General features: G+C 34.0%; 1 protein-coding gene across 1 annotated transcript; it reads left to right on the top strand.

Moving 5' to 3' along the window:
• Positions 1–11,695: 11,695 nt before the first annotated feature.
• On the top strand, positions 11,696–12,673 carry LOC131642474 (uncharacterized). Its single transcript, XM_058912719.1, has one exon. The coding sequence runs from the start codon at positions 11,696–11,698 to the stop codon at positions 12,671–12,673; it is 978 nt and encodes a 325-aa protein (XP_058768702.1).
• Positions 12,674–26,908: the final 14,235 nt, after the last annotated feature.

The following is a 26,908-nucleotide window of genomic DNA, read 5'->3' as shown; positions in this document are numbered from 1 at the left end:
CCAAGGCATGATTATGCATTCCACAAATTACGGTTAACCGCCACAAATCATCAACCCTCCGAGTGGCACGCAACTTAAACGGACACCCGCACTTTCTCGATCCCGTGTCCTCGTGTTTTAGCACACGGTTTGATTGCACATAACTACCACCACGTTCGCAATTCAAAACAACGAAAGCTTTCCGCCTACTATTTCCGTTGTCCGACCTTAAAATGAAAATTCCAAATCCAAGTTTACTAGCTTCGTTTCGAACCCAATCAATCAATTGTTCTCGACTAACGAAGCTCCGATCATTTGTAAAATGTTGCCTAACATCGACCGCATTGATCATAGGAGTAGCGTCAATAACCGGATCGTTATTAACGTTGACAATTTCCGGATTTAATACTTCATCGTCTTGCACAATGTTGTCCGGATGCACCATACCTAGCAAATGCAAAAATTAGCAAAATTGGCCAAAACTGTTTTTTTTAAAACTGCCAGGGCATATTTCGGAAGTTCATTTCCGAAATTTGTTAGGTAATATATTTCGGAAATGAACTTCCGAACCATATCAGTTTTCAGCATAAATTTGTTGAATCAATGTAGTGAAATAGGGGATGAAATGAGAGATGTTTACCTGAAATTGTAGCTTTCTATGCCCCCTTTAACGTGATCAACGGTTTGAAACTTGCTTTTAGGGCGAAAAATTGATGGAGATTGATAGGGTTTAGAGAGGGTTTTGATAAGTTTTTGGAGAAAAATGATGAAAAAGTGAAGGAGGGAAATTTGTATATGCAGCAACAGTTTCGGAAATGAACTTCCGAAAATATGCACGGATTTTGAATTTTTTTAAGTTCGGAAATGAATCTCCGAAAACATCAAATTTTTGATGTTTTCGGAGATTCATTTCCGAACTAAAAAAAAAACAAAAAAAAAAATAACTTCGGAGATGCATCTCCGAAGAAGGGGCAGTTTTGGGATTTCGCTGGGGGTTTCCCCCATAGGGAGGTGGGTAAAGAAAAATTCTAATTTAATATACACGCACCTTATAATTATCTCTATATTGATTAACATATTCCTTATATTTTTTAATGTAATATATTTACATATTATGTTTTTTGTGTGTATGTTTTAATATTTTATTCTTTCCAACTTTTAAATTCTCATTCTCTCATACTATATAAAAGAGTACAAAACCCCTTTTAGTCACCCAATAATCTACAAATATTTTGGAGGGGAGAACTATACATCACAAGAGTCTCATTTCAAAGAATGAATAAAAAAACAACGAGAGAAATATCAGTGTAAGTTTTGATGTATTAATTCTTTTTTCATTTTTTATTAGTTATCCTAAAAGAAATATGCAAGAATTTTTGTAGCTAATCATATGCATCTATCTTGTCATATGACACAGAACAAAGTACAATGTTTTAGATCCGAGTGTCGTGATATGATTATAACAAATGCTGAGATTGCACCGGTTAATGTACGTATTCTTATATCCTTAAGTTACTTATAATTATTTTCATAAACATGTGTTTCTGTTTAGTGTAATAAAATTGAAGCAAGAAGATAGAAACAAAGTTAAGTGGCATAGATTAAATATAGTCAAGGATATGTGGGGAGATGTTCAAGTTGAATGGTCGCACTTGGATGCTAACGGGGTGTCGGGAGACATTCTCACAATGTGGAAAAAGGATTTCTTCACTCTAAATTTTAGTTTTAGAGGTGACGGTTGCTTGGGCCTTTGTATGGAGAAAGAAGGCAAACTTATTTACTTTGTGAATGTCTATGCTTCTTGTGACTTAGTCACGCGAAAAAGAACTTGCGATAGGATATGTGAGTTCAAAATAATAACTATAAAGGCTCTTGGTGCATTGGAGGAGATTTCAATTCTATCTCCTCTTTTGAAGAAAGAATTGGGATATCAACTCGAAGCTATAGGAGGGAGATAATGATTTTCAATGAGTTTATAGAGGAAATGGAGTTGGTGGATCTACCCACTATAGGAGGCAAGTTTACTTGGATAAAAAGTAATGGCAAGGCCATGAGTAGGCTAGATAGATTCCTTCTATCGGAAAGTTTTGTTGAAGATTGGAAGGTGGATGGTCAACATATTGGTGAGAGGGATGTGTCCGACCATGCTCCAATTTGGTTGAAAGACAATAGAAAGGATTGGGGCCCTAAATCTTTTAAGTTCAACAATGTGTGGTTCAAGCATGAGGAATTTGATAATTTCGTGGAGGAGGAATGGAAAAAGATTGAATTCAAAGGGAGAGAGGTGACTATTGCTTGGTTGAATAGTTGAAAATTTTTAAAAACCGGATCTCTTGGTGGAACAAAACGGTCTATGGGTGGATAGACCTCAAAATTGACAAAGATGGAAAAGAGATGCACTCTTTAGATAACGTGTTTGTTCATTTTGCAGGTAATGTTCCGGAAGAAGTGGTCATGGAAAGAATAAAAGTGGCGGAGGATTTTTTGGATAACATAAACAAGAGAGAAGGTCTTCTAAGACTAAAGTCGAGACAAATTTGGCTTTCCAAAGGCGATGACAACACTCGTTACTTTCACAATTCTCTAAAAGAAAGAATAAGAAGAAATTCTATTTGCTCCATTGACACGTCTTCGAGAAGAATGGAAGGGGTTGATGAAATCAAAGAGTTCACTTTCAAGCACTTTAAAAACTTCTTTAAAGAAGAAGTCCACTTTAGGAGAGTGGTTTTTCAACTTCCATAAAAGAAATTTTTTTTTAACTCACATAGGAGAGTGGTTTTTCAAATCGGCCACAACTTTCCTCGCTTGCAAAAAAGGATCCTTTCCGTTTAAATTTCTTGGTATTTGGGTGGGTGAAGGAGCTAATAAGAAAAGGGTGTAGAGGGATGTGGTTGACAACATAAAATCAAGATTATCAAAGTGGAAGGATAGAAACTTATCCATTGGTGGAAGGGCGACTCTTAATGGATTTGTTCTTAATGCTATTCCTATTTTTACTCTATCTTTCTATAAAGCTCGGAGTAAAATTATTCATGAAATAAGAGGCCTTCTTAGCAACGTTTTATGGTGTGGGAGTGTGAAAACAAGATGCATTCATTGGATAAAGTAGGAGAACGTTTGTAAGACTAAAGGGAAAGGAGGGTTAGGTATAAGAGAGGTGGGAGAAATGAAATATCTCTTCTTCTTAAATGGAAGTGGAGAATCTAGAAAGAAGACAAGGCAATATGGAGTAGATTTTTACTTTTGAGATATCATAACCCGAAACTTAAAGTGTTAGCTTCTTGCAAGGATTCTTTAAACCGGGATGACTCTAATTGGTGGAGAGACATAATTCTTAACGATTTCAAAGAGGACGATTCGGTTGAGGGTTTTACCTATTGGATAAAATGTGAGTTCAAGATAGGCAACAACAACCTTTTTTGGTATAGTTGTTGGTTGGGTGATCAAACACTTCGCGCTTCTTTTCCGTATTTGTTTGATCGGACAACCAATAAATTATGTGCGGTGGGTGACCTTATCAATTGGAACACGGTGAAATTTTTTGGAACTTGGAAGCTATTTTTGTTATTGATCTTTTGATTTCTCCGGTTCCAAACAACCCCATCTTCACCACTCTTGGAATGGGCTCAGTTCTTGATAATGAATTTAGGGATCTAAAGGCGCTTCTAGATGTAGTTGTGCCGGATAATTCGACAACTGATGAATTCCAATGGAAACTAACCTCTACCAGAATTTTCTCGGTGTCTAGTGTATCGCATTTGGTGTCTAATGCAAAGGATCTAGCTTGGCCAATTCCCACCATCAAGTTGTTGGAGGTTATGTGGAAGACAATCATCCCGGCTAAGATCAAGATCTTTTCTTGGAGATTTTTCATCAATAGATTACCGCTAAAATTTCTCCTAGCCAATAAAGGTGTGTCTAATTTCTCTTCCACTGATTGTTCTTTTTGCTCTAATCATCCGGAATCTTTGGAACACCTTTTCTTTCAATGCAACGTCTCAAACGCGGTATGGAATAGAAATTTTATTTGGTTGGGTAATGAAATAGATCTTTCACTTGAAGAGTTCAAGAGCTTTGGGTGTATCCAAGACAAGGTGAAAAATACCAACATTAAAGCTAATGTAAATATAATTTGGATGGCTTTAATTAGAAATAACATAATTTTTTATAACGTCCTTTTTAGCTTTGATGCGGTGATATCAAATATTTTGTATTATTCTTGGAGATGGGTTTGTAATAGGGAACCATCGCCTAGGATTAATTTTTATGATTGGTATAAATTATCATTACTTTGTACCAACACTTTCTAGTGTGTTTTTGTTGTAAGGATTGCATCCTAGTGCGATATCTTTTAATCAATTGCTTATTTAAAAAAAAAAAAAAAAAGAAGTTGAAGAAAAAAATTAATATTTCATTTTGTGTATTTTCTCCATTGTCTATTTGAATTTTAACTTTTTAATACATCCAACATAAATTATAACTAAAATTGAGTAATTAATATCTCTTTTTTCATTTATATGGTTGTTAATAATGGTCTTGTTTTATAGGACTCGTCATCTAAACGCGGAAAACCTTTGACAACAAGACTTATCAAAAGGAAAAAAAAGTTCCTTTTCATTTTTTATTGATTTTGATGTTAGATGCTTTTCTGATGTAGATAATATATTGTCTAATTTTGAGAATTGGGATGTTCAATGTTGAATGAGATAATCTGGAATGTGCGATATGATAAAATATATATTTTAATTTATCTTTTTTCTTATTATTTTGTAGGACATTATTTTTTTTATTTAAATATGAGTACTCATATTTTTTATTTATATATAATTTCACTATAAAATACTTTTATTATATAATTATATGATAAATAATGTATTTTTTTTTGTAAGCAAGAATTTATAAATACGAGAACCCAATTCAATAACTTATATTTGTAAATGATAATAATCGAACTCATTTTTGTTTATTTTTTATTGAATTCGATTTTTTTTACTTACATCAAAGTACTGTAGAACTTAATGATTTTATTATTTTATTATTATTTTGCTTTTATATTTAATTTTACATAAGTCCATAATATATTACTTTATTATGTAATTATATATAAATAATACATATTTGTCAATATAATAACACAACTCATTTATATTTATTTTTTATTGTTTTTTGAAGTACTATATTCACGCTACCATAACTGGTGATAGAAAATTGCAATCTATTACAAAGTTGTAAATAATTTACTTACCGAAGGTTATGCCAAATTGAAAACAAGGAAAAGAAAGAGAAAGGTTATTTGAATTATTTATAAATTACATTATTAATAATATTGAATAAAAATTTTCTTAAACTTCTTACTTATACTTGTTCAAGTCATTGTTAGGATTGTGAGAATAATGAAGAAGAAAATCATTCTGAAATTAAGGCTAATGAAAACAGCATACCTCAAGTAAGGGTTCATGATTTACTTCCTCCTAGTATTTCTGTACCTAGGAAGCATCGCAATTATAACAGAAAAATGTTTACTTATTTTTCTTAATATTTTGTGATTATTTATTTTAGATTAAAAAAATAAAAGCCAAGGAAGTGGAGAAAAATATTGCTCTCACTTCTTCCACTCTTCCTAAAGAGATTCTTGAGAACATAGAAAACAATGTTGAAGTAAGAAATGTTGATTGCCCTCCTTCAGTGATTGAGGACAAAGAGATCAATTGTGCAATTGAAAAGATTTTGTGTCCTTCTAAATTTGAGGACAAAAAAGATAATACTAAAGCAGGTAATATTTTATGACTACCGGAAACTAAGGACAAAGGGAACAATTTTGAGGATGAAAATGTTCTTGTCCTCCAATTATTAAGAACAAAAAGAATAATTTTGAAACAGGAAATGATATGTGTTCTCAAGGATGAAGGATGCAAAAAGCAATCCTAAAGGAGGAAATGCTTCTTATTCTCAAGAAATGGAGGCTAATGACACCAATATGAACGTAGAAGATGTTTCCATAGAAGCGTTGTTAAACCCACAAGAAGTCTCACTTGAATTTTTGCTAAGTATTTCGGAAGAGCAGCCCAATGTTCCTGTTAAAAATGATTGGCCATTAACCGAAGAAATTAATAACTAAGAAGTCTTACCTGAGATTAATGAAGACTTCTATGAGTATGATAACTTGATTGCAAGCTTTCTCAAATAATTTATATTTTTTGTTAGACTTGTAAAATAATGAAGCTATTTCAAATAGATTTTCATAAAAATCATTTTTGAAATACAACTTTTTGAAAAAAATTACAATTTTGACTAAGTGTTGGTCTTCAATAATGTATGTTTATGCTATAAGATGTCAAAATTAGCGTTTCATTTTAATAAAAACAAATATAAAAAAATTTGTAATATTTTAAAAAACGATTTTGAAAAATCTATTTTAAAAAATATAAAGAAAAAATTTATTTTTTTAAAGCTGAAACAAACAGGTCCATATATCATGGTTGATTGCTCTTTTAATATAGTCTTGTTTGGTTTGCTTAACTTTGATTTTCATATAAGATTCATGTGCATTCCATTTGGTGCTTGAACTCTGGGAAATTTCTCTAGTTTAGTTTCTCCTACTTCTTCCCACCTACAATCAACATTAATTACATATTAATAAAATATTAATATCATCAAAAAAGAAGTTCATCCAACCATCATGAACATCAACACCAACAGGAAAGTTGTTACGTATAAACCATCTTTTTAAAGCCATGAAAGAATCTGGAAAGGACTGGGTCAAGGTTACCAGGAAGGGGAGAAATGGGTTTACTAGTAGCAAATGGGATATTTTTAAGAATCCCATGGAAGGAGACAGAGGCGACATTACATCTTTTTTCATTACTGACTTTGAACAAAAATGGGGAGCAAGAGATCTTTTTTTCGAGCTGAAAAATTTTGGTGTGGTGGATGAGATTGTTATACCACCAAAGAAAGACTGGAGAGGAGAGAAATACGGCTTTGCGTGGTTTGTTAAGGTTGAGGATGTTAGATTGTTGGAGGTAAAACTTGACAACCTTTGGTTAGAAGGGAGAAAGCTGAAGGCCAATGTCTCTAGATTTAAAAGGAAAGATCATAAAGGTATCAAGCTGGTAGAGCCCCAGGTTTATGTTAGGCCTGGAAAGACCGTGTCTAGTGGACTGATGCCGAAGATGTAAAGACGTTTCATCAGGGAAATGGAGGTGGAATCAACTTTGCACATAGGAAGCAACCGTTTACCTATGCGGACTCACTGAAACAGAGCAAACCGGATAGGGGAGCCCCTGTAAAAGGGGAAGTTTCTAAACAGAGTTCTAAATAGAGCTCTTTGAACAATAACTTAGCAGGGGAAGTGAGCAATCCAGAGACAACACATAAAACATTTTTATATAGTTCTAAAACAGAAGAGACTGACCGTTTTCGTAACGCTAGGGTGGGAGTAGCGAAGGCAACTGGGATGGCATATGGCGTGAGCAAGAGCTTGTTGGAGGAGGGTATTTTCACTGTAGTGGCAACACCTCTGGGCCCAAATCTGTGTTTATTGGAAGAGAAATCGGCGGGGGACTTAGAGCTGTTGCTAAGGGATGTTGGGGATTGAAAAGAACGATGGTTTAAGGAGGTGAGGAAGTGGACGAAGAAGGACGTTGAATGTGTTAGAACGGTGTGGGTGTCTATCTACGGAATCCCTTGTTTTGTGAGGAACAAAAGTTTTTATGAGATTCCGCTCTCCGACATTGGGGCGGTGGTGAACGGGGACGAGTTTGAAGGCAACCAGATCCGGATGGATGTGACAAAGGTGATGGTGTTCACTAACCTTATAGACACCATTAACAGGAAGATTGTAGCATGTGTGGATGGGGAGATGTACAACATTCTTGTGAAGGAGGACGCGATGGTGAGAGTGGGGGACATGGAGGATGCGTGGTCCGAAACAGCGTCGTCATCGGAGGCCTCCGTTGACTCAGAATTCATGGCGGAGAGAGAATCGGAGGAGGCGGAAGAGGAAGCAGTAGATAGCGCGTGGGTGGACGAAAATGGTACAGTTTTCCAGAGAGGTGTCAGAGGAGCAGGAAAGTCTATGAATCAGGTGCAGGGCGGTAGGAATCTCGGTGAGGGTGTTAAGGAAGCTAGCTACAAAGAGGGTGTTTCAATGTCAGAGAGGAAGGTTCAGGATGGCTCAGATAGTATTTCAAGTGAAAGTAGGGTGGTGTGTACATGGTTTGTTGACATTTTTGGGATGGAGCGTAAAGGAGGTACAGAAACAGCTAAGTAGAAGAGAGAGGTAGCGGGTGGCATTAACCCTAGTTGTGTAATGGGCGCTGTGGGCCATGCACTTGTTGGGCCAAACGTAAATGTGGGGGCGGCCCAGAAGGTTATTCTGGAAAGAGACAAATGTGGCTTTTCTAAAATAAACTTTATTGAATCAGTTTTGTCGCCTAGTGCAAAACTTAATTCTATTAATTCTGTTTTTAATTTGGTGGGACCCGGGTTTTTACAAAAGGAGAATTCTTTATTGGAGGAGGGCTTATCCATGCACGTAGGAATGGAAAAAGGCGTGGGAGAGGTTTTGTCTTTTGATGATCAATGTTTTAAACTGAAAAATTCCAAGAAGGTGAGAAAGCAAATGAGGGAGATTTTCAACTTGGGTGAGAGGGTGGATAATTTCAGTTATCCTCCAGAATTACTGTTTCCTTTGCAAGCAGAGGTTGAACAACGGCTTGACAAAGGAGATATTTTTTAGGAGCATTCTTTTTCGAACAATTCTCTTACACATTCGGATGTGAGGAACTGCAATGTTAGAGTGCTAAAGAGAGGCATAGGAGCTTCATCTGAGGGGTTGTGGAAGTCCATGAACATGTTGGGGATCACTAACTCCTCAGAATTTTGCAAACCAATTAAAAAATTGGAGGAGATGGAGTTAAGGGGTCACAAAGAGAAGGAGTCTTTGAAGGAGTCTATCAACGGGTTGAAATGATCATTTTCTCTCTAAACATTAAAGGAGGAGGTAAAAGGGTGAAGAGGAAGAGAATTGGTTTTAATATTCAGAGAGGTAGGGTGGATGTAGCTTTTATTCAAGAAACCAAGTTGAGGAATGTCCATCATCAATATGTTAAGGAGTTGTGGGGTGGAGTGGTCTCACTTAGAGGCCGAAGGGTCAGCGGGAGGTATTCTTATTATGTGGAAGAAAGATTTGTTCAATCTCATTTACAGTTTTCGTGGAGATGGTTATTTAGGTGTGTGAGTGGAAAAGGATAACAAAAGAATATATTTCATCAACATCTATGCTTCTTGTGATCATAAGGTCAGAATGAACTCATGGAGGAAGCTTGTGGATTTGAAGAGGAGGAGTGTTGTTGGCTCTTGTTGTTTAGGAGGGGACTTCAATATGGTTACATCTCCGGAGGAGAGAGTAGGCATTTCAAAGAAGAATTATAAAAGGGAGATGGACGACTTTAAAGATTTCATTAAAGAGATGGAGTTGGTGGATCCACCCACGATTGGAGGGAAGTTTACTTGGTCTAATAAGTGTGGTAGCGCGATGAGTAGATTGGATAGATTCTTGTTGACCCCTTCCTTCATTGATGATTGGAAGGTTGAAGGACAAACTATAGGAGGAAGAGATGTGTCGGATCATGCTCCCATTTGGATTCGAGACAACAAAAGGAATTGGGGACCCAAACCTTTTAGATTCAATAATCTTTGGTTTAGTCACAAGGACTTTTTCTCTTTTGTGGAAAGGGAGTGGAACTCTTTGGAGGTGAAGGGTACGGGGGACTATTGTCTTGTTGAAAAAATGAAGGCTCTAAAACTCAAATTGTCTTTATGGAATAAGGAGGTGTTTGGATGGATTGATCTTAATATAGAGGAGGCGGAGAAAGAGATGCATTTTTTAGATAACACGTTTGTTCATTTTGCAGGTAATGTTCCGGAGGAGGAGGTGGTAAAAAGATCTAAGGCGGCAATTATGTTTTGGGACAATCTTAATAAGAAATAAGGTTTTCTTCGCTTAAAGTCGAGACAATTGTGGCTTGCCGAAGGTGATTTCAACACGAGGTACTTTCATAATTCTCTTAAAGAAAGAAGACGGCGGAACTCTTTGTGCTCTCTTTTGTCTAGTAGAGGTGTGCTCGAGGATGTTAATGAGGTCAAAGACTTTACTTTAAATCATTTCAAATCTTTCTTCGAGGATTCCGAGGAGGGGAGGCCGAACCTTAGTGGTTTGGATTTGAAGAAGCTTCATGTCACGGAGGGGTTGAGTTTAGAGCGTCCATTCACGGAGTTGGAAATTAGGGAGGCCATTTGGGCTTGTGATGGCAACAAAAGTGCCGGCCCAGATGGATATACTTTAGATTTCTTCAAGAGGTTTTGGAGTGTGATTCGGGTTGACATTTTGAGAATGTGCAATGACTTTTATCTTAAAGGTTCTCTTGTGAAATCTATCACCTCATCTTTCCTTGCTTTGATTCCAAAAACCAACAACCCTCAATCTTTAGGCGAGTATCGTCCCATTTGTTTGGTGGGTAGCATCTACAAAATTATTGCGAAAATTTTAGCGGCTAGATTGAAGGAGGTCATTGGGAATTTGGTGTCTACCAATCAAACTGCTTTTGTTCCGGGAAGGAACATGATGGATGGTATTCTTTTGGTCAATGAAATTTTAGATTGGGCGAGGAGGAAGAAAAGAAGTTGTCTCCTTCTCAAGGTGGACTTTGAAAAGGCGTATGATTCCGTATCTTGGCAATACCTTAGAGAAACTTTGTTGAGGATGGGTTTTGGCTCTAGGTGGATGAAGTGGATGGATGCTTGTATTTTTAACAATCATATGTCCGTGTTGGTTAATGGAAGCGCTACTAAAGAGTTTAAGGTGCAAAGAGGATTAAGACAAGGAGATCCTTTGTCTCCATTTCTCTTTGTCCTTGCCATGGAAGGATTGACCGCTTTAGTGAAGAAGTCGGTAGAGGTGGGGAACTTCAAACCTTTTATGTACGGGGAGACCGATAGTGTGGACATTCTACAATTTGCGGATGACACTATTATTCTCGGTGAAGCGTCTTGTGATAATATTTGGAATATGAAGGTGTTATTGAGAGGGTTTGAATTGGTTTCCGGGTTGAGAATTAATTTTTCCAAAAGCAATATTATAGGGGTGAATGTTGGTGAGTGGTACATGAATGCCGCCTTGATTTTTCTCTCTTGTAAGAAAGGAGTGGCTCCTTTCAAGTTTCTTGGAATCATGGTGGGGGATAATCCTAGAAGGAAGAAGGTGTGGTTGGAAGTGGTCAATAACATAAAGAGGCGGCTTTCCTCGTGGAAGGGAAGAAACATTTCAATGGGTGGTAGAGTAACATTAATCAATTCGGTTTTGAATTCCATTCCTAATTTTACTCTCTCCTTTTTCAAGATTCCCGGGAATATCGCCAAAACAATAAGGAAAATTCAAAGTGAGTTTTTATGGAGTGGAAAGTTTGAAAATAGGAGCATTCATTGGGTTAAGTGGGAGGTGGTGTGTAGGCCTAAGGCGAAGGGTGGTCTGGGGGTTAGAGATGTAAGAGAAATGAACAAAGCTCTCCTTTTGAAATGGAAGTGGAGAATCCTCCATGATAATGAAGCTATTTAGCAAAGATTTTTTAAGGTGAGGTATGCTTGTCATAAAACAAGAATTCAAGAGGTTGGGGGTGCTTTTCATAGAAGCGATGATTCCATTTGGTGGAGAGATATGTGCACGAACAATTTGTTGGATAACATTATTGATAACGGTTTCTTCGGATGTTTCAATTGCTTTTGCAAAAATGGAATGGATGTTCTTTTTTGGCTCAATAATTGGTTGGGAGAACAACCACTTTGCACGGAATTCCCGGACTTGTATGGATTGTCAAATTGGAAGCATTGTACGGTGGCGGAGGTGTTAGTGCGGATAGGAGGTTCGGTTACGTGGGATTATGGAGGCCTTTTTTCAGCCGGATCTACTCACGGCTTCCCCAACACTGCCGCGGCAGCAGCCAGTCCAAATTGGACTCGGTTTTGTGACCGCATACGGGGATTCTCTCCTAGTGAGAATGGTTGCGACACTTTTTCATGGTCTTTAGACGAGGATAAGGATTTCACCGTTGCGAGCATCACTCACGTGATTGATAGCGCCAAATCTTTTGCATGGGATTATCATTTGATTAATCCCTTAAAAGTGATGTGGGAGCTAAAACTACCGCCCAAGATTAAGGTCTTTGCTTGGAGATTCTTTATTGATCGGCTTCCTACTAGAGATCAATTATTGAAAAGAGGTGTTGCTAATGTATCGAGCCCGGATCTTGTGATGTGTGGTTCTTCCTTTGAATCATCTTCCCATCTTTTTTTCACTTGTCAAGAGGCGAAAATAATTTGGAAACACGTTTTTATTTGGCTCGGAATTTCGGAGGCGATTAATGTGGAGGAGATAATTTGTTTCGATGTTACTCAAGAAAAGGTGAAATGTTGCAAGCGAAGAATTTTAATCAATTTTGTTTGGGTGGCTACTATTTGGAGCATTTGGCTTATGAGGAATGCTATTATCTTCAAGGGGGAGGAGTTTTGTTTCGACGTTATTTGTTCTAACATTGTTTTTCTTTCTTGGAGATGGATGTATAGCGGATATACTAAGTTTAGACCAGCCTATTATGAGTGGTTTAAACTTCCTTTATCCGACACAAGCAGTCTTTAGTGCTTGGTGTTATTTTGTAAGGTTTGCACCCCTAGTGCGAGCTTTTCAATCAATTACTTATTAAAAAAATATATAGAAGTATTGCCTTCATTGTGCTCTCTTTGTAATTGAACATAGTGAATACATTTTCTATCCATGTGCTTGCAATTTTCTTGTTATGTTCTTGTTAGGGAAAATTAGTTTAGTGCTCTAAAAAACCTAAATCCAGATATTGCTTGAGGTGCAGATTGTTGATTCTATAAATCGTCAAATAATCTTTTGGGTTTATGACTTTTCTTTTTTTAAGTTTTTAATTATGAATGAGTTTATGAAATAATGAAGCTGGAATTCTATGTAGCACCGACACCTCTGAAAACAGGCGTGTCCGTGTCCGTGTCGGTATCGGACACTTCCACCGACACTTGTGATTACGTTTAATTTATTCATTTTTTAAAAAATTTATCGGTGTCGCCGTGTCAGTGTCGGGATCAAATTTGAGGTGTCCGTGCTTCATAGAGCTGGATGTATTTTTGAATGTTGAAGCCGTGGAATTGGTTAATGAAAATTTACCAAAAGATTATGTTCATGCTCAAATAAGCCACATCTTATTTTTATGTTTAAGGTAGAATCCTAACTTCTAATTTATTTGATCACTTTCCTAGATAGTGCATAATGGTATTTGATATAAACATAGAATTTTTTATACCCTCCACTGTATTTCTTCTTTAGGGGCTGGATAATTTATGACAATATATAGGGTGGTGATTTTTTAGATATATTTTTTTTCTTGAAGAAAGTAATCATGTTCATTTTTGGTTTTGTTATATAATGTGTTGTGTTGGTATAAAATCTAGTGCATAGTCAAAAGTCGAAATCAAGAAATTTGTTGGTATAAAAGAATTGGTTCTGAAATGAGTGACACAAATTTTTCTGTCATGTTGTAATATTGTAATGTTGTATTTGGTCTCCTATTGTAACTCATATTTTATATGCAGGCACATCGCAAAGATAACAAATTGGCATGTGGATATTATGTCATAAAGAATATGTTTGACATTCTTAATGCTTCTATTGTTGAAAGATTCAAAAATATTTTCATATTGCATGTATTTATTAAAAAATATGTAAGTTATTGTTTTAATATGTAGTTGTTTAATTTTTTAAATGTTGAATTTGTAGATATTTACATACACCTCGTTGTATAAAAAAGAGACAATTGACCAATTCGACAACTTTGGCCTCAACATTTTTTGCAAATGGTTGAAGAGAAAAATCTACAACAAAACCAAATTCAAATGTTTGAAGAGCATTAAGCACCAAGAAAATAAAGAAATATTATCAAAACAAAAGTGAAGGAAGAAAAGTTATATATATATATATATATATATGATGTAAGTCATTGAATATTTTGTTGCTATCACATGAAGAAATATTATGACTTGTGATTGAATATTTTGTTGTTGAGTTTCATTGTTGTCTTATGTTTTATTTGGAAGAGTATATTTGTCGAGCATGTGTAACACCTGTTTTGGTAAATAATTGTCTATCTTTTATAAATAAAGAGTTTAGATGTTTATGGTGTTACATAGTTGGTATCATAGGAGGTTGGTTCATTCGGTCTAGGTTATGAATGAGTTTATTCTCTTGTATACGACATGTGTGTGAACCTTTTCGATACTTGTTTTCCTTATCTACTAATTGCTTTACTGTTTACAGTTAGTTAATCTATTTTGGCTAATTATGCAAAAAGGAATGGATAGAAGGAATTTGTGTGTTTGTTGATGCTTTGAAAGCTATGGCTCATATGATTGGGCAAGCGAACGCGGCTTCGCAGGCTTAGCAGAATTCACATAGAGTGATTGATGAGTTTTGTGGAATGAGAAAATTTTATAGGAATAATTTGCCTACGTTCAAGGGAAGGTATGATCTTAAAGGTGCTCAGTCTTGACTTCAGGAGATGGATAAGATTTTCAGAGTTATGGTGTACATTGATGAGTAGAAGGTGTTGTTCGGTACACACATGTTATCTGAAGAGGCTGAGTATGGGTGGGATAATACCCATTAAAGGATGGAAGATGCAAGTATTGTTGTTACTTGAGAGAATTTCAAGACATAGTTTCTAGAGAAGTACTTCCCAGCTGATGTTTGTAATAAGAAGGAGATTGAATTCTTACAGTTGAAGCAAGGTAGTAAAAATGTGGCTGACTATGCGGTTACGTTTTAAAAGCTGGTCAAATTTTTTCCTCACTATAATGGTGCAAAAACTGAAAGTTCTAAGTGCATGAAGTTCGAAAAGTGGTTTATGTTCAAAACTTAACTTAAATAGTTCATAGGTTATAAAGAGATCTCTCATTTCTTAGTGGTAATTAACAAATGCAGGATCTACGTACGATCACTAAAACAGATAATGCTTTTCATGACAAAGCTTTCATGTAATAAAAAAAAAATCGAGATTTTATTCCAAGACACGCCATATATATATATATATATATATATATATATATATATATATATATATATATATATATATATATATATATATATATATATATATATATATATATATATATATATATATATATATATATATATATACATAAACAACTTGTACATTGATTTTTATAAACACCGAGGTCATATACCATCCAGGACATGCTTCGAATTCTAGCTAACGTACTTTATGTTTTTATTTGTTAACAGCTATAAAGTAAATGAATTAAATCTTGGTTTTTTTTTTAATCCGAGGGATAAAATAATCAGATTTTAATATAAAAGACTCGCTGAACAGATTTTACGCTAACATTGTCTTATTTGTAGCCACCCCATCATCGAATACATAATGTTTTTAGAATAGATTGCAAAAACGAAAAAAATATTCTTCTACCTTGAACAAAACCTTTTTTCAGCTTTTGCAATCCATCTCAAACAATGGTGTTGTTGTTTAAGATTTTGAACAACTATGATTTATTCTTAAAAGTCTTTACTGCTGGATTGCAAGTGCTAAAAAATATTCTTTTTTATGATGCACACACTTGATTAGAATTTGGATGCTTTCCAAACATGTATCAACAATCTTGGTAAAGGCATGTTTGACATTCAAGACGAACCTCTACCGCCTTGTATAGGAGGCTCCCTTTCTCTTTGCACACGCCAAAAATGATTTTTAAAAGCGCCCTTACGAAAGCGCTTTATAGTGAAAGCGCTCTCATAGCCTTTCAAAAAAAAATTGCTAAAAAAAGTGTATACCCTACGAAAGCGCTTTTGAAAAGCGCTCTTATAGGTGGAAACTTAAAAGCGCTTTTTAGTGAAATCGCTCTCATAGCCTTTTAAAAAAATTTCGCTAAAAATGTGCATACCCTACGAAAGCGCTTTTGAAAAGCGCTCTTATAGACTGACATGTGAAAGCGCTTTTGAAAGCGCTCTTATAGCCCATGATACGACGGCGCTTTGTAGTTAAAAAACGCTCTGGTACCCCATGCTTAGAGAGAGCTTTTTAAAAGCGCTCTGGTACCCCATGCTTAGAGAGCGCTTTTTAAAAAGCGCTTTGGTACCCCATGATAATTAAAATTAATAAAATTGAGGGTTTATTCTTTCAGATACGCTTCTGTTCATTATCTTCTTCTCCAGCAATTCATCTCTTCACCAACTCTGTCCGTCTACTCGCTCTGTCTCGTCGCCGCCGTCCGTCTCATCGCCGCCGTCCGTCTCGTCTCCGTCCGTCTCTCCTTCGTCCGTCTCTCCTACGTCCGTCTCCAGCCGTCGTGGCCGTTACCTCTCTTCTCCGGCATCACTGTTTTCAGGTAAAATCTTCTTCTCCATATTTAGGGTTTTGTTCAAGCTTCTTCAACCTTCAGAACAGGAACTACAAGCTTCTTCAACCTTCCACTCTATTGATGTTATATGCATTTTATTGACAAGTAACCAAATTCTATTGTGATGAAAGAACAGAATAAAACTCACGTTCATAATCTATTGACATGTTTTGATTTTGTGTGCTTACTGATTCGTAGTAAGGATTTTGTTGGAAATGGTCAATCCTGAAAAATTTAGTTTGTTGTTTGTTCTGTTGTGCCTTCCATAACTAGAAACTTACTGTCAGTGACAAATTTATCAAGAGATAATCATGTTATGTTGAGTTATTTTTTCTGGTAAGTGTTATGTGAAATCTGAGGTTTAATGCAAGTGGTTTATACTACTTTCCAAAGTTTCTAATGGAGTCTTCAAGATCCTTTTCAAATTATGCTAGTTATACAATACGGTCCCTGCAACTCAGTTCAATATCAATCGAGTTCATAGACATAACTTTAGTAACAATATGAAACATTCACTGTCTTTGAAAAGGTAGCGTAAAAGCTTAGGTAAAATATGAAAGGTAGTGTAATAGCTTAGGTAAAATATTCATTGTCTTTGTAATAAACTGTAGTTGGTGGACATTGGCAAATGGAATTTTGATCTAGAGTGTGTTATGATATAGAAATAAAGGAGAATTATAGTAGCAATACATACTAGTTAGAGCAGTTAGTTAGTTAGAAGAATATTTTGTTTAATTTGGAGGATACAGAGATAACAGGAAAGCATTTAGTGATAAAGAAGTGAGTAGAGTTATTGATAGTATGTTACAAACTTAGATATGTCTTTTATTATTTTTAAAGCGACTCCTAGTGAAAGTTTGTTTCATGTCAGTTTCGCTTCGAATTGCTTTTGAAATTATTCTAAATGAGATATGAATGTATGTGTCTGCACTATTCTGAAACTGTGTTTTATGGAATCTGGTTTCTACTTCTAAAATCATTGTAGTTTGTGCTACAGTTTTCATATAGTTCCTTCACTTTTATGATATTTGTATTTAACTGCATCGTGTGTGTGTGTTTAATTTTACAGTTACTTTGAAGTCTCTGGTTTCTACTTGTACAACTCCGATTCAAACCTACCCATCTCCCACATCAAGTCTAACTCAGGTTACTATCCCTTTCTTCTTGCTTATAGTTTGTTATTTTCTGCTTATAATTTATTGTTTATGGTTCTATTTAATATCAATTTAGTGTCTCTCAACCAGTTTTTTGGTTTGTGGACTTATATTACCTTGAAATAAGGTAATGTCTTCTTTAAGAAATCGGGTATTCTGATTAGGTATTCTGATTAGGTATTCTATTATGATGATAGCTATTTATTATGATTAGGTATTCTGATTAGGTATTCTGATTAGGTATTTTGATTAGATACTCTATTATGATGATAGCTATTTATTATGATTAGGTATTCTGATTAGGTATTCTAATTAGGTATTCTGATTAGATATTCTATTATGATGATTAGGTATTCCGACTTTATTTTTGAGTCTGTGGGGACGTTTTACCATAGCCATGTAAATTTCGTTCAATTCTGACAATTTCTTTTTTGACGTTTATTTTGATTTGTACCGATTTCGTTTCCGATACACTTGTACATGCATGGTTTGACTTCCATTTGACTTGTATAGATTGTTAGCTTATTAATAGTGTACTAATGTGCTTTAGTTTGTTTGATACAGGTTAAATGGCTCCGGATAGAGATGCTCCTCCTGAAAACTCACAAGAAAACTCACAAGAAAGAGATGCTCAAGAAAGAGATGCTCTGGATACAAATGCTCCACCTGATACTGAAGCAAAAGAAGTCGCACGAGGCATCACCATTATGAAGGGAGTCATTCGACATAGAGACCAACGATTAGTATACCATTTGGAATGGAATTCTGAAAACCAACCAATTGGTCCTAATTCTGCAAAGTTGACAAGCTACATTGGTACACTTGTTCGTATGCATATTCCAGTCTCCGTAGCTAAATGGAATCTGAAAAGCGAAGAGTTGGATGCGAAAAAAAAAGCGATTTGGGAAGAGCTTCAGGTATATACCATATATGGTTGTTGTTATTATCTTGACGATAAATTGTTTAAATTACTTATACTAACACACTATGCGTATGTTATTTTGTAGAGGACTTTTGACATACCAGATGAGCGTAGACGCTACATACTTAGTTTGGCCGGAAAAAGATATAGAGGGTGGAAAGCTTTTTTGACAAATAACTGTCTTAAGGATAAAGATGGAAACTTTCTTGAAGAGGCACCGGGACGGCCAAAAAAGTATGAGATCTTCATTGATGAAAAAGATTGGGTTGAGTTTGTAAATCAAAGAGATGAAGATTTTCGGAAAAGGAGTGTCACAAATAGCGCGAGAGCATAAAAACCCGCGTATCCATACAAAAAAGGGCGTTTGGGATATGCACGCTTAGAGGATAAAATTGTAAGTAAATAGAAATGCGTTTTAATTAATTGTCTAAATGTGTTTTATTTGACGATTTTATCATTTGTGTCAATGCATAGTTAGAGGAGACTAAAAGTGAGGAAACCTCACTTCCTGTACATGTGTTGTGGAAGGAAGCTCGCGTGGGCAAGAATCAAGCTGTCGATCCCGATGTTCTGAGAGTTTTTACTGAATGTGTAAGTATAATACTGTGTCTTTAATTAAATCAAATGTTTTTTAATATATAAATGATTTTTATCTCCACTAATAATTATTGAAATGTAAATGAATTACAGGAGACCTTGTCGCAATCGGTCTCCACCGGTGAGGACCAGGATGATAGGAGCGTACTTAGTAGAGCACTAGATGCTCCTGAGTATCCCGGTCGGGTGAGGGGTAAGGGTCATGGTGTGACTCCAACCTCTTTTTACAAGAGTCCTAGGAGAAGAAATCCTACCAATCAAGAAGTGTTGCAAAAATTGCAGGAATTGCAAGCACAAGTCTCTGAATTGCAAAGAGATAAAGATATGTATATGAGAGAAAAGTGCAATACTGCATCGGTGAAAGAAACTAGTGATAAAGCTAGTTTCAACTGTCAAAGAAAACTTCCCGAGGTAATTATAAATTTCTTTTCCTTACAAATTTTTCTATTTTATTAACGATAATGACTTTATATTTACTATTGGTTTAGGGCATTTCTTCTTGCCAACTATATTTATCGGCACCGTATTATCGCCTAGTTGGCAAGGGAAAAGTGCACAACACTGTGGGAGATTTACTTCACCATAGACCGCTCCCGGATGGACACCTGAAAGTATCAGTTGATGTTGTATTAGATCATGATGCGGTGCTACCGGTACCTGACATGGTCTCAGAGACAACATTGATGCGAGATGCAATAGGGTCATTTGTTGCATGGCCCTCGGAGCTCATTATCATTGGTGATGAGGTATATTCAAAACCATTATGAATCATTTAGTTTTCGAATGTCAATTCTGCACCGTTACGTTAATTATTTTTTACATTTTAATTTTAGACTGCTCCTACAAAACCCGCAATTAAGGGCAAGGGGATTTTACAGGAGGAGGAGTCTGTTGCATCACTAAAAGAGGTACATTTAAGGTGTTAATATATAATTTGAATCTAAATTGCATGATTTTATATTTTATCGATCGTTATATGATTTTTAGGCATCTGCTCGGGGGTCACAACAAGTGACACAGGACGTTCGTAGCGTACCACCTAAGGGTCCTCCGAAGCAAGCGGCAAAAAAAGGTGGTGCTTTTGTGCCTCGATACCGGACGACGCTCGGAACACTTGTTGATATGTCCGATTTGAAGGAAGGTGCTCTCCGTCAAATCAATATGGAGGAAGGTATCTTTGGTGTTGAATTCATGTCACATATTGCAATAGATGACTTGGAAGAGATTTTTACGCAAGAACAACTAGGCGTGTCTAATATGCACTCGTACATCCGGTAATATTCACTCATCCGATATATTATTTAATTAGTCGAACAATTTATTTACACATTATGTTTATTATGTTTTTCACTCATCCGGTAATATACACTAATATGCACTCATACATCCGGTTCACTCATCCGCTAATATGTTTATAATGTTTTTATTTAAGGTTGTTGCATGACAAAATGTTGCGCCGGGCTCCATTGTCAAACAGATTCCGTTTCGTGTCTACCGTCCATTGCAGCGGAATGACAATCGCTTCGGAACCAGAATCAGTTAGACAGCGCTTAGTCGATAGATTCATGTCATCCGGCAATACAGAAAGTCTGATTCTTTGGGCGTATAATACCCGACCAGTAGGGTTAGTTTCTCATTCTTGGTTCATTTAATCTTTGTTTCTTTTGCGTAGCAAAATTTTCATATAACCTATTGTTTTAATTTATAGAGCACACTGGTTGTTGCTTGCTATCAACCCGATAAGAGAAGTTGTATATTATCTGAATTCGGTAGATGGTGAGTGAAGCAATTATCTGGCTATGAAGGAAATTATTGATGTGTAAGTGGGATCGTTCTAAATATTCTTGTATATTTATATATTTAATTATTTGTGAGATTGATCTAAATATATGCTTTTATATTTTTGTTAGATCAATACAAGTGTTCCGAAGTCAACGAGACGCGCAGGTATCCCGGACTAAATCAAACAACATTTCTTGGATCAAAGTGCAGGTACATTATTTTTCACAATTTTGCTTATAATATTTATGCTACTTGATAAAACAAGACAACTATAAAATCTTATTTGTTTTTCTATGTAGTGTCTGATACAGCGGAACAGTTCAGACTGCGGATATTTTGTTTTGAGGTTTATGAAAGAAATCCTTCAAATGAATCAATTAGAGATTCCAATCACGGTATGGATTTATAACTTAATTAGATAATTTCTTATAATTTATTACATTTTACTAAATCATTCATATTATGTTTTTATTCTGTAGTACTTTGACGAATTCCGTGATGCTTCATACACGAGACTTAAGTTGGAAGAAATCAAAGAGGAGTTGTGTCAATTTTATATTCATCAGCTATTCATGCAGTAGGATTTGTGTCGATTTGAAGAGAATATTATAATACTCTAGGATATATGGTTACTAACTTTGTTCATATTGTTGCCAATTAATATTTGAAGTTTAATATTGTTGATGTTAGAGATTTAGTTTGTTTGACATAATGATGTGTATATATATATATATATATATATATATATATATATATATATATATATATATATATATATATATATATATATATATATATATATATATATATATATAATTTTGGATATTATAATGGTATTATATCAGTATATATATAGTCCTACCTATGGTTGAAAATATATCGTCGAAAATATATTACAGGTTGAAAATATATTACGGGTCGAAAATATTACAGGTCGAACTGGGAGGCTGAAATTACAGGCTGCACTTTAAAATATCTCATTCAGCAACAATAGCGCTTTTAAAAAGCGCTCTTAAAGGTCAACATACGAAAGCGCTTTGCTACAAAAAGCGCTGCCAAAGATTAAAAAAAAGAAGAAAAAAAACGCAACCTACCAAAGCGCTTTTGGAAAAGCGCTCTAATAGGTGGGGCTACCACAACGCTTTTTCCAGCAAAAGCACTCTTATAGGTGGTCTATCCGAGCGCTTTTTTCAGAAAAAGCGCTCTTATAGGGGGGTCTACCAGAGCGCATTTTCTGTAAAAAGCGCTCTTATAGGGGGATCTACCAGAGCGCTTTTAAAAGCGCTTTCGTAACCTACGCCAGCGCAGGCTTTGGCAGCGCTTTAAAGCGCTGTTAAATGTCAAAAAATACGCTTTAGAAACCCTTCCGTGTTGTAGTGTTGGTTGAATTGTAACTTCATACTTTTCCACATGTGTATCACAATGGAAAGTGTGAATAAAATGGTTTCAAAGAAAGGAGAATAGATTGAGGAAGATGTATTAATACAATTATTTTAGTAATAAAATAATTAATTTTATATAAATATTTTTGAGTTTATGTTAAACAATATATATTTTTCACATAAAAAAAAACAACAAACACACACACACATATATATATATATATATATATATATATATATATATATATATATATATATATATATATATAAAATTAAAAAATTAGAATATTTTAAAGTAGGGATATATTTGGACATTTGGGATTTCTTTTATCTTATTCATTTGGTTTATTATAAAATACGATAGATCAACAAAATATAATTTATATATAGAAGCAAAAAGTTTATAATGTTTCAAAATTGGCTGATTATATTTTTGTTTGAAATTAAGAGTAAAGTTTTTATGAAGTATTAATAAGGAAATCTAAGATGAATTTGTTATTTTTTTAAAAAAATGAAAAATGAAAAGTTACTTTGGATAAAAAAATATCACTGATAACAATTCTTACTAACATCTTTTCTAGAAGTTTGTTGCAGAAAAGGTTAAGCTTATTTAAAAAAAAAATTGGGTAAATGTGTAAATCAAGAGAAAAGTGAATAAAGGAAAGAACATAATTTCAATATTTTTTTTATTAACTTATTAAATAAATAAAGTTTTATTTATTTTAGATAATTTCTTTAATTGTTAAAAAGAATATATGTTTTTAGTATATGATATAATATTATAATATCTTACTCTATTCAAGGACTTAAATTATCATACATGAACCATCAATTTTTTTTTTACTATATTATCACATTTTCCTTTTTTTGCTTAGACTATTATTTTTGCAAATTGTTATTTTTTTAATGGTCAAAACTTATTTATTTTATACTTTCCATTTTTTTAATTTTCTGTCTTTGGTTCTCTATATAAAGAGTTAAAAACCACTGTAATCATTAAGTTGAAATCTCATAAGTTTCACACTAAAATTCTGTTTCATTATCATTTCAAAGAATGAGTAACAATCATGAAAATGTTTATGGCCAAGAGTTGGCTTATCTGCTTAGAGATAATATCAATGTAACTATTAATTTATATCATTTTTCTTTCATTCTTAATTATTCATTTTTTAGAATTGTACTAAAGAGTTCATGATTGCTAATCCAATGTATTTATCGTATTACATGACACAGAATAGAGTGCAAGGCTTTAGATCTATGTGTCATGAAATGATTAGAACAAATGCAGCAATTATACCAGTTTATGTAAGTTTTCTTATATCCTTTATTTACTTATAATTATGTTTATAAAACACATATTTTTGTATTGTGTGAAAAATAGGTATTATTTATTCTATAAGCAATAGGTATAATTGTAAACAATTTCAATATTATCATAATCCAATCACCAATTAAAGTTCAATTTTTTAATACGTAAATGAATTATGAATACTGTTGAATAATTTAAAACATTTTTGTATTTATACTGTGATATATGATGGTTTGTTTTATAGGAATCAACTGGGCGTCGTGGAAAGCTTGTGACAACATTATTATTGAAAAAGAAAACCTTTTCTTTTTCATTTTCTAAGGATTTAGACGTTGCATGTTTTTCGGGAATAGATAATATGTTGTCTAATCTTGAGGATTGGGATGTAGAATGTCGAAAGAGAAATTCAGGAATTTGTGATACGGTAATTTTTTTCCTTAATGTTTTTTATTTATGTAAATATAAGTACTAATGAATTTTATTGATTTTCAATTGAATAATTAAATGGGGGCAAAAAAATATTACTTTTAAATTAAAAACAATTTTAATTTTTATTAAATTTTAATTTTAATTTTAATTGTAGTCTTTTATATTGTTAAAGTTTATAAAAATAGTATTTATTTAATTAGATTTTAAGGAAAATGGATGTTTCTATTTATTCAAATAATTATAATAAAAATCACATACATTAAAAATGAAAATTTTAATATAAAAAAGGCATTCTCACATTCTCATATAAAATACGTAATTATATAATAAATAGTAATAATAATAATAGTGTGTATTTGTTAATAATAATAATAATAATAATAATAATAATAATAATAATAATAATAATAATAATAATAATAATAATAATAATAGTAATTTCACTCATTTGTGTTTATTTTTGTGTTGTCTCTTGAAGTACTATATTCACACTACTATCGGAGGTGGTAGAAAATTCCGGTCTGTTACAGAAGTTGTGAATAACTTACTTCCTAAAAATTATGCGAAGTTGGAGAAAAGGAAAAGAAAGAAAAAGGTGATGATTATATACAATGTTTATGTTATATTATCTAAATTTTAATATAAGATAAAACTTTACTTATACTTCATCTTATAATTGTTAGGACAAGGAGAATAATGATGAAGAAAATTATTTTGAAATTGAATCTCATGAAAACAATATTTCTCAAGTAAGGGTTGGTGATTTATTTCTTCCTAATCTATCTGTACCTAGGAAGAAACGCAGTTATCAGAGAAAGGTGATACATCAAATTATATTTAAAAATGTTGTTGCTATATTATTTTTTTTAAACACATTTTTAACATAATATTTTATTGTTATTTATTAAATTTAGGTTCAAAAAAGAATTCATGTTGAAGTGGAGAAGAATATTGCTCTATGCTCCTCGAGGTTTCATCGAGAGGTTCTAGAAAACAAAGAGAATAATATTAAAACTGGAAATATTTCTTGTCCCACTTCAAAGATTGATGACAAAGAGACTCATTGTGTAGGTAAAAATGTTTTCAATCCTTCAAAGATTGAGGACAAAGAAAACAACTTTGCAGTTATTAATGTTTTTTTGTCTACTAGAATCTAAGGACAGAGAGAACAATTCTGTTAATGAAAATGTTTCTTTTCCAACAATTAAGGAAAAAGAAAACAACTCAAAAGTAGGCAATAATATGTGTTCTCAAGAGATAGAGGGAACAAAGAAAAATTATGAAGTAAGAAATACTTGTTGTCCCCGAGAAATGGAAGAAAAAGAGATTAATATGGATGTGGAAAATGTTTCAATAGAAGCATTGTTATTCCCACAAGAAGTCCCGACTGAAGTTTCGCTAAGTATTTCGAAAGTGCAGCCCATTGTTCATGCCAATCAAGGGATATTAGAAGATATGTTGAAAGATAATGCTATTGAAAATGATTGGCCATTTACAGAAGGAATTAATAACTATGAAGTCTTACCTGAAATAATAAAAGATTTCTCTGAGTTTGAAGATTTGATTGCAAGCTTTCTTAAATAATTTATATTTTTTTATTCGAGTTGTAAATTAATAGGCATTAACAAATTAATAATTGTATGCTGGTATTTTCATAAATATTCTATCAATGTGATTTCATTTATCTTTTTAAAAATATTTTTCTAGTTTTTTAGCATGAGACATCTGTAATAAATAAATGATTCTATGGGTCAATAGGACATTCATCTCCACTTTTTTTATGCAAGGAGATCAAAATATTTAAAAACTATGCTAAATAAAAAATTATTATAGTTTATTTAAAAACTATACTTTATTAATTTAATGAAGGAGATGGAGTTAGTTGATCTTCCTTGTGTAGGAGGTAGATATACTTGGTTCAGTGGAAATAGTATAGCAATGAGCAGGTTGGATAGAGTTTTATTAACTGAATAAATTAGTTTTTAAAAGGAAGTTAGTGAGTCAATTTGTGGGAAATAGAGTTTTGTCTGGCCAATCCCCTGTGTGGTTGAAAGAGGGAGGTGGTGATTGGGGGACATAACCCTTTAGATTCAATAATAGTTGGTTCAAACATAAGGATTTTTCTAGTTTTGTCAATAAGGAGTGGAGTATGTTGATGGTTAAGGGAAGGGGAGACTACTACCTGTATGAAAAACTGAAGAATCTCAAATCTAGGCTGAAGGTGTGGAACAAAGACATATTTGGGTTGATTGATTTGAAAGTTTAAGAGAATATTGAAGAGAAATACCTGCTGGATCAATCTCTGATTTAAAATGTAAGGGGGATGTTGTTGCGATTGTAGAAGAGAGAAGAATCATTAGTGAGCAAATTTGGAAGCTTTTGGAATTGAAGGAAAGCATGCTTAGACTGAAATCTGGCAAGAATTGGTTAAAGGAAAGTGACCTTAATACAAAGTTTTTTCATAACTCGTTGAAACGTAGATTACGTAGAAATTTATCAGTACCATAATTACGAGTGATGGTACGGGGGAGAGTGTTGCGGAGGTGAAATACCATATTAGGCAGCATTTCTTGAACTTCTTCAAAGAGCCTTGTGTGCATAGACCAATTCCGGGGGGAGATTATGCTTCAATAGGTTGGAAGTAGGGTACTCGGTTTTTTTGGAGCGGCCTTTCACGGAAGATGAGGTTAAGCAAGCGGTGTGGAACTATGACAGGAGCAAAACTCTAGGGCCGGACGGTTATTCTCTGGATTTGTTCAAAAACTTTTGGGAGCTGGTAAAGGAAGATGTGATGAAGTTTATTATTGACTTTCACTCGAATCCATCATTGATCAAAGAGTACTTCTTCTTTCATCTCTTTGATTTTGTA

The sequence above is a fragment of the Vicia villosa genome, unplaced genomic scaffold, assembly GCF_029867415.1.
Source record: "Vicia villosa cultivar HV-30 ecotype Madison, WI unplaced genomic scaffold, Vvil1.0 ctg.005101F_1_1, whole genome shotgun sequence".
In the NCBI taxonomy this organism is placed as follows: Eukaryota; Viridiplantae; Streptophyta; class Magnoliopsida; order Fabales; family Fabaceae; genus Vicia; species Vicia villosa.
The sequence above is the reverse complement of the archived record's forward strand: the minus strand, read 5'-3'. Positions and strand labels throughout refer to the sequence as shown.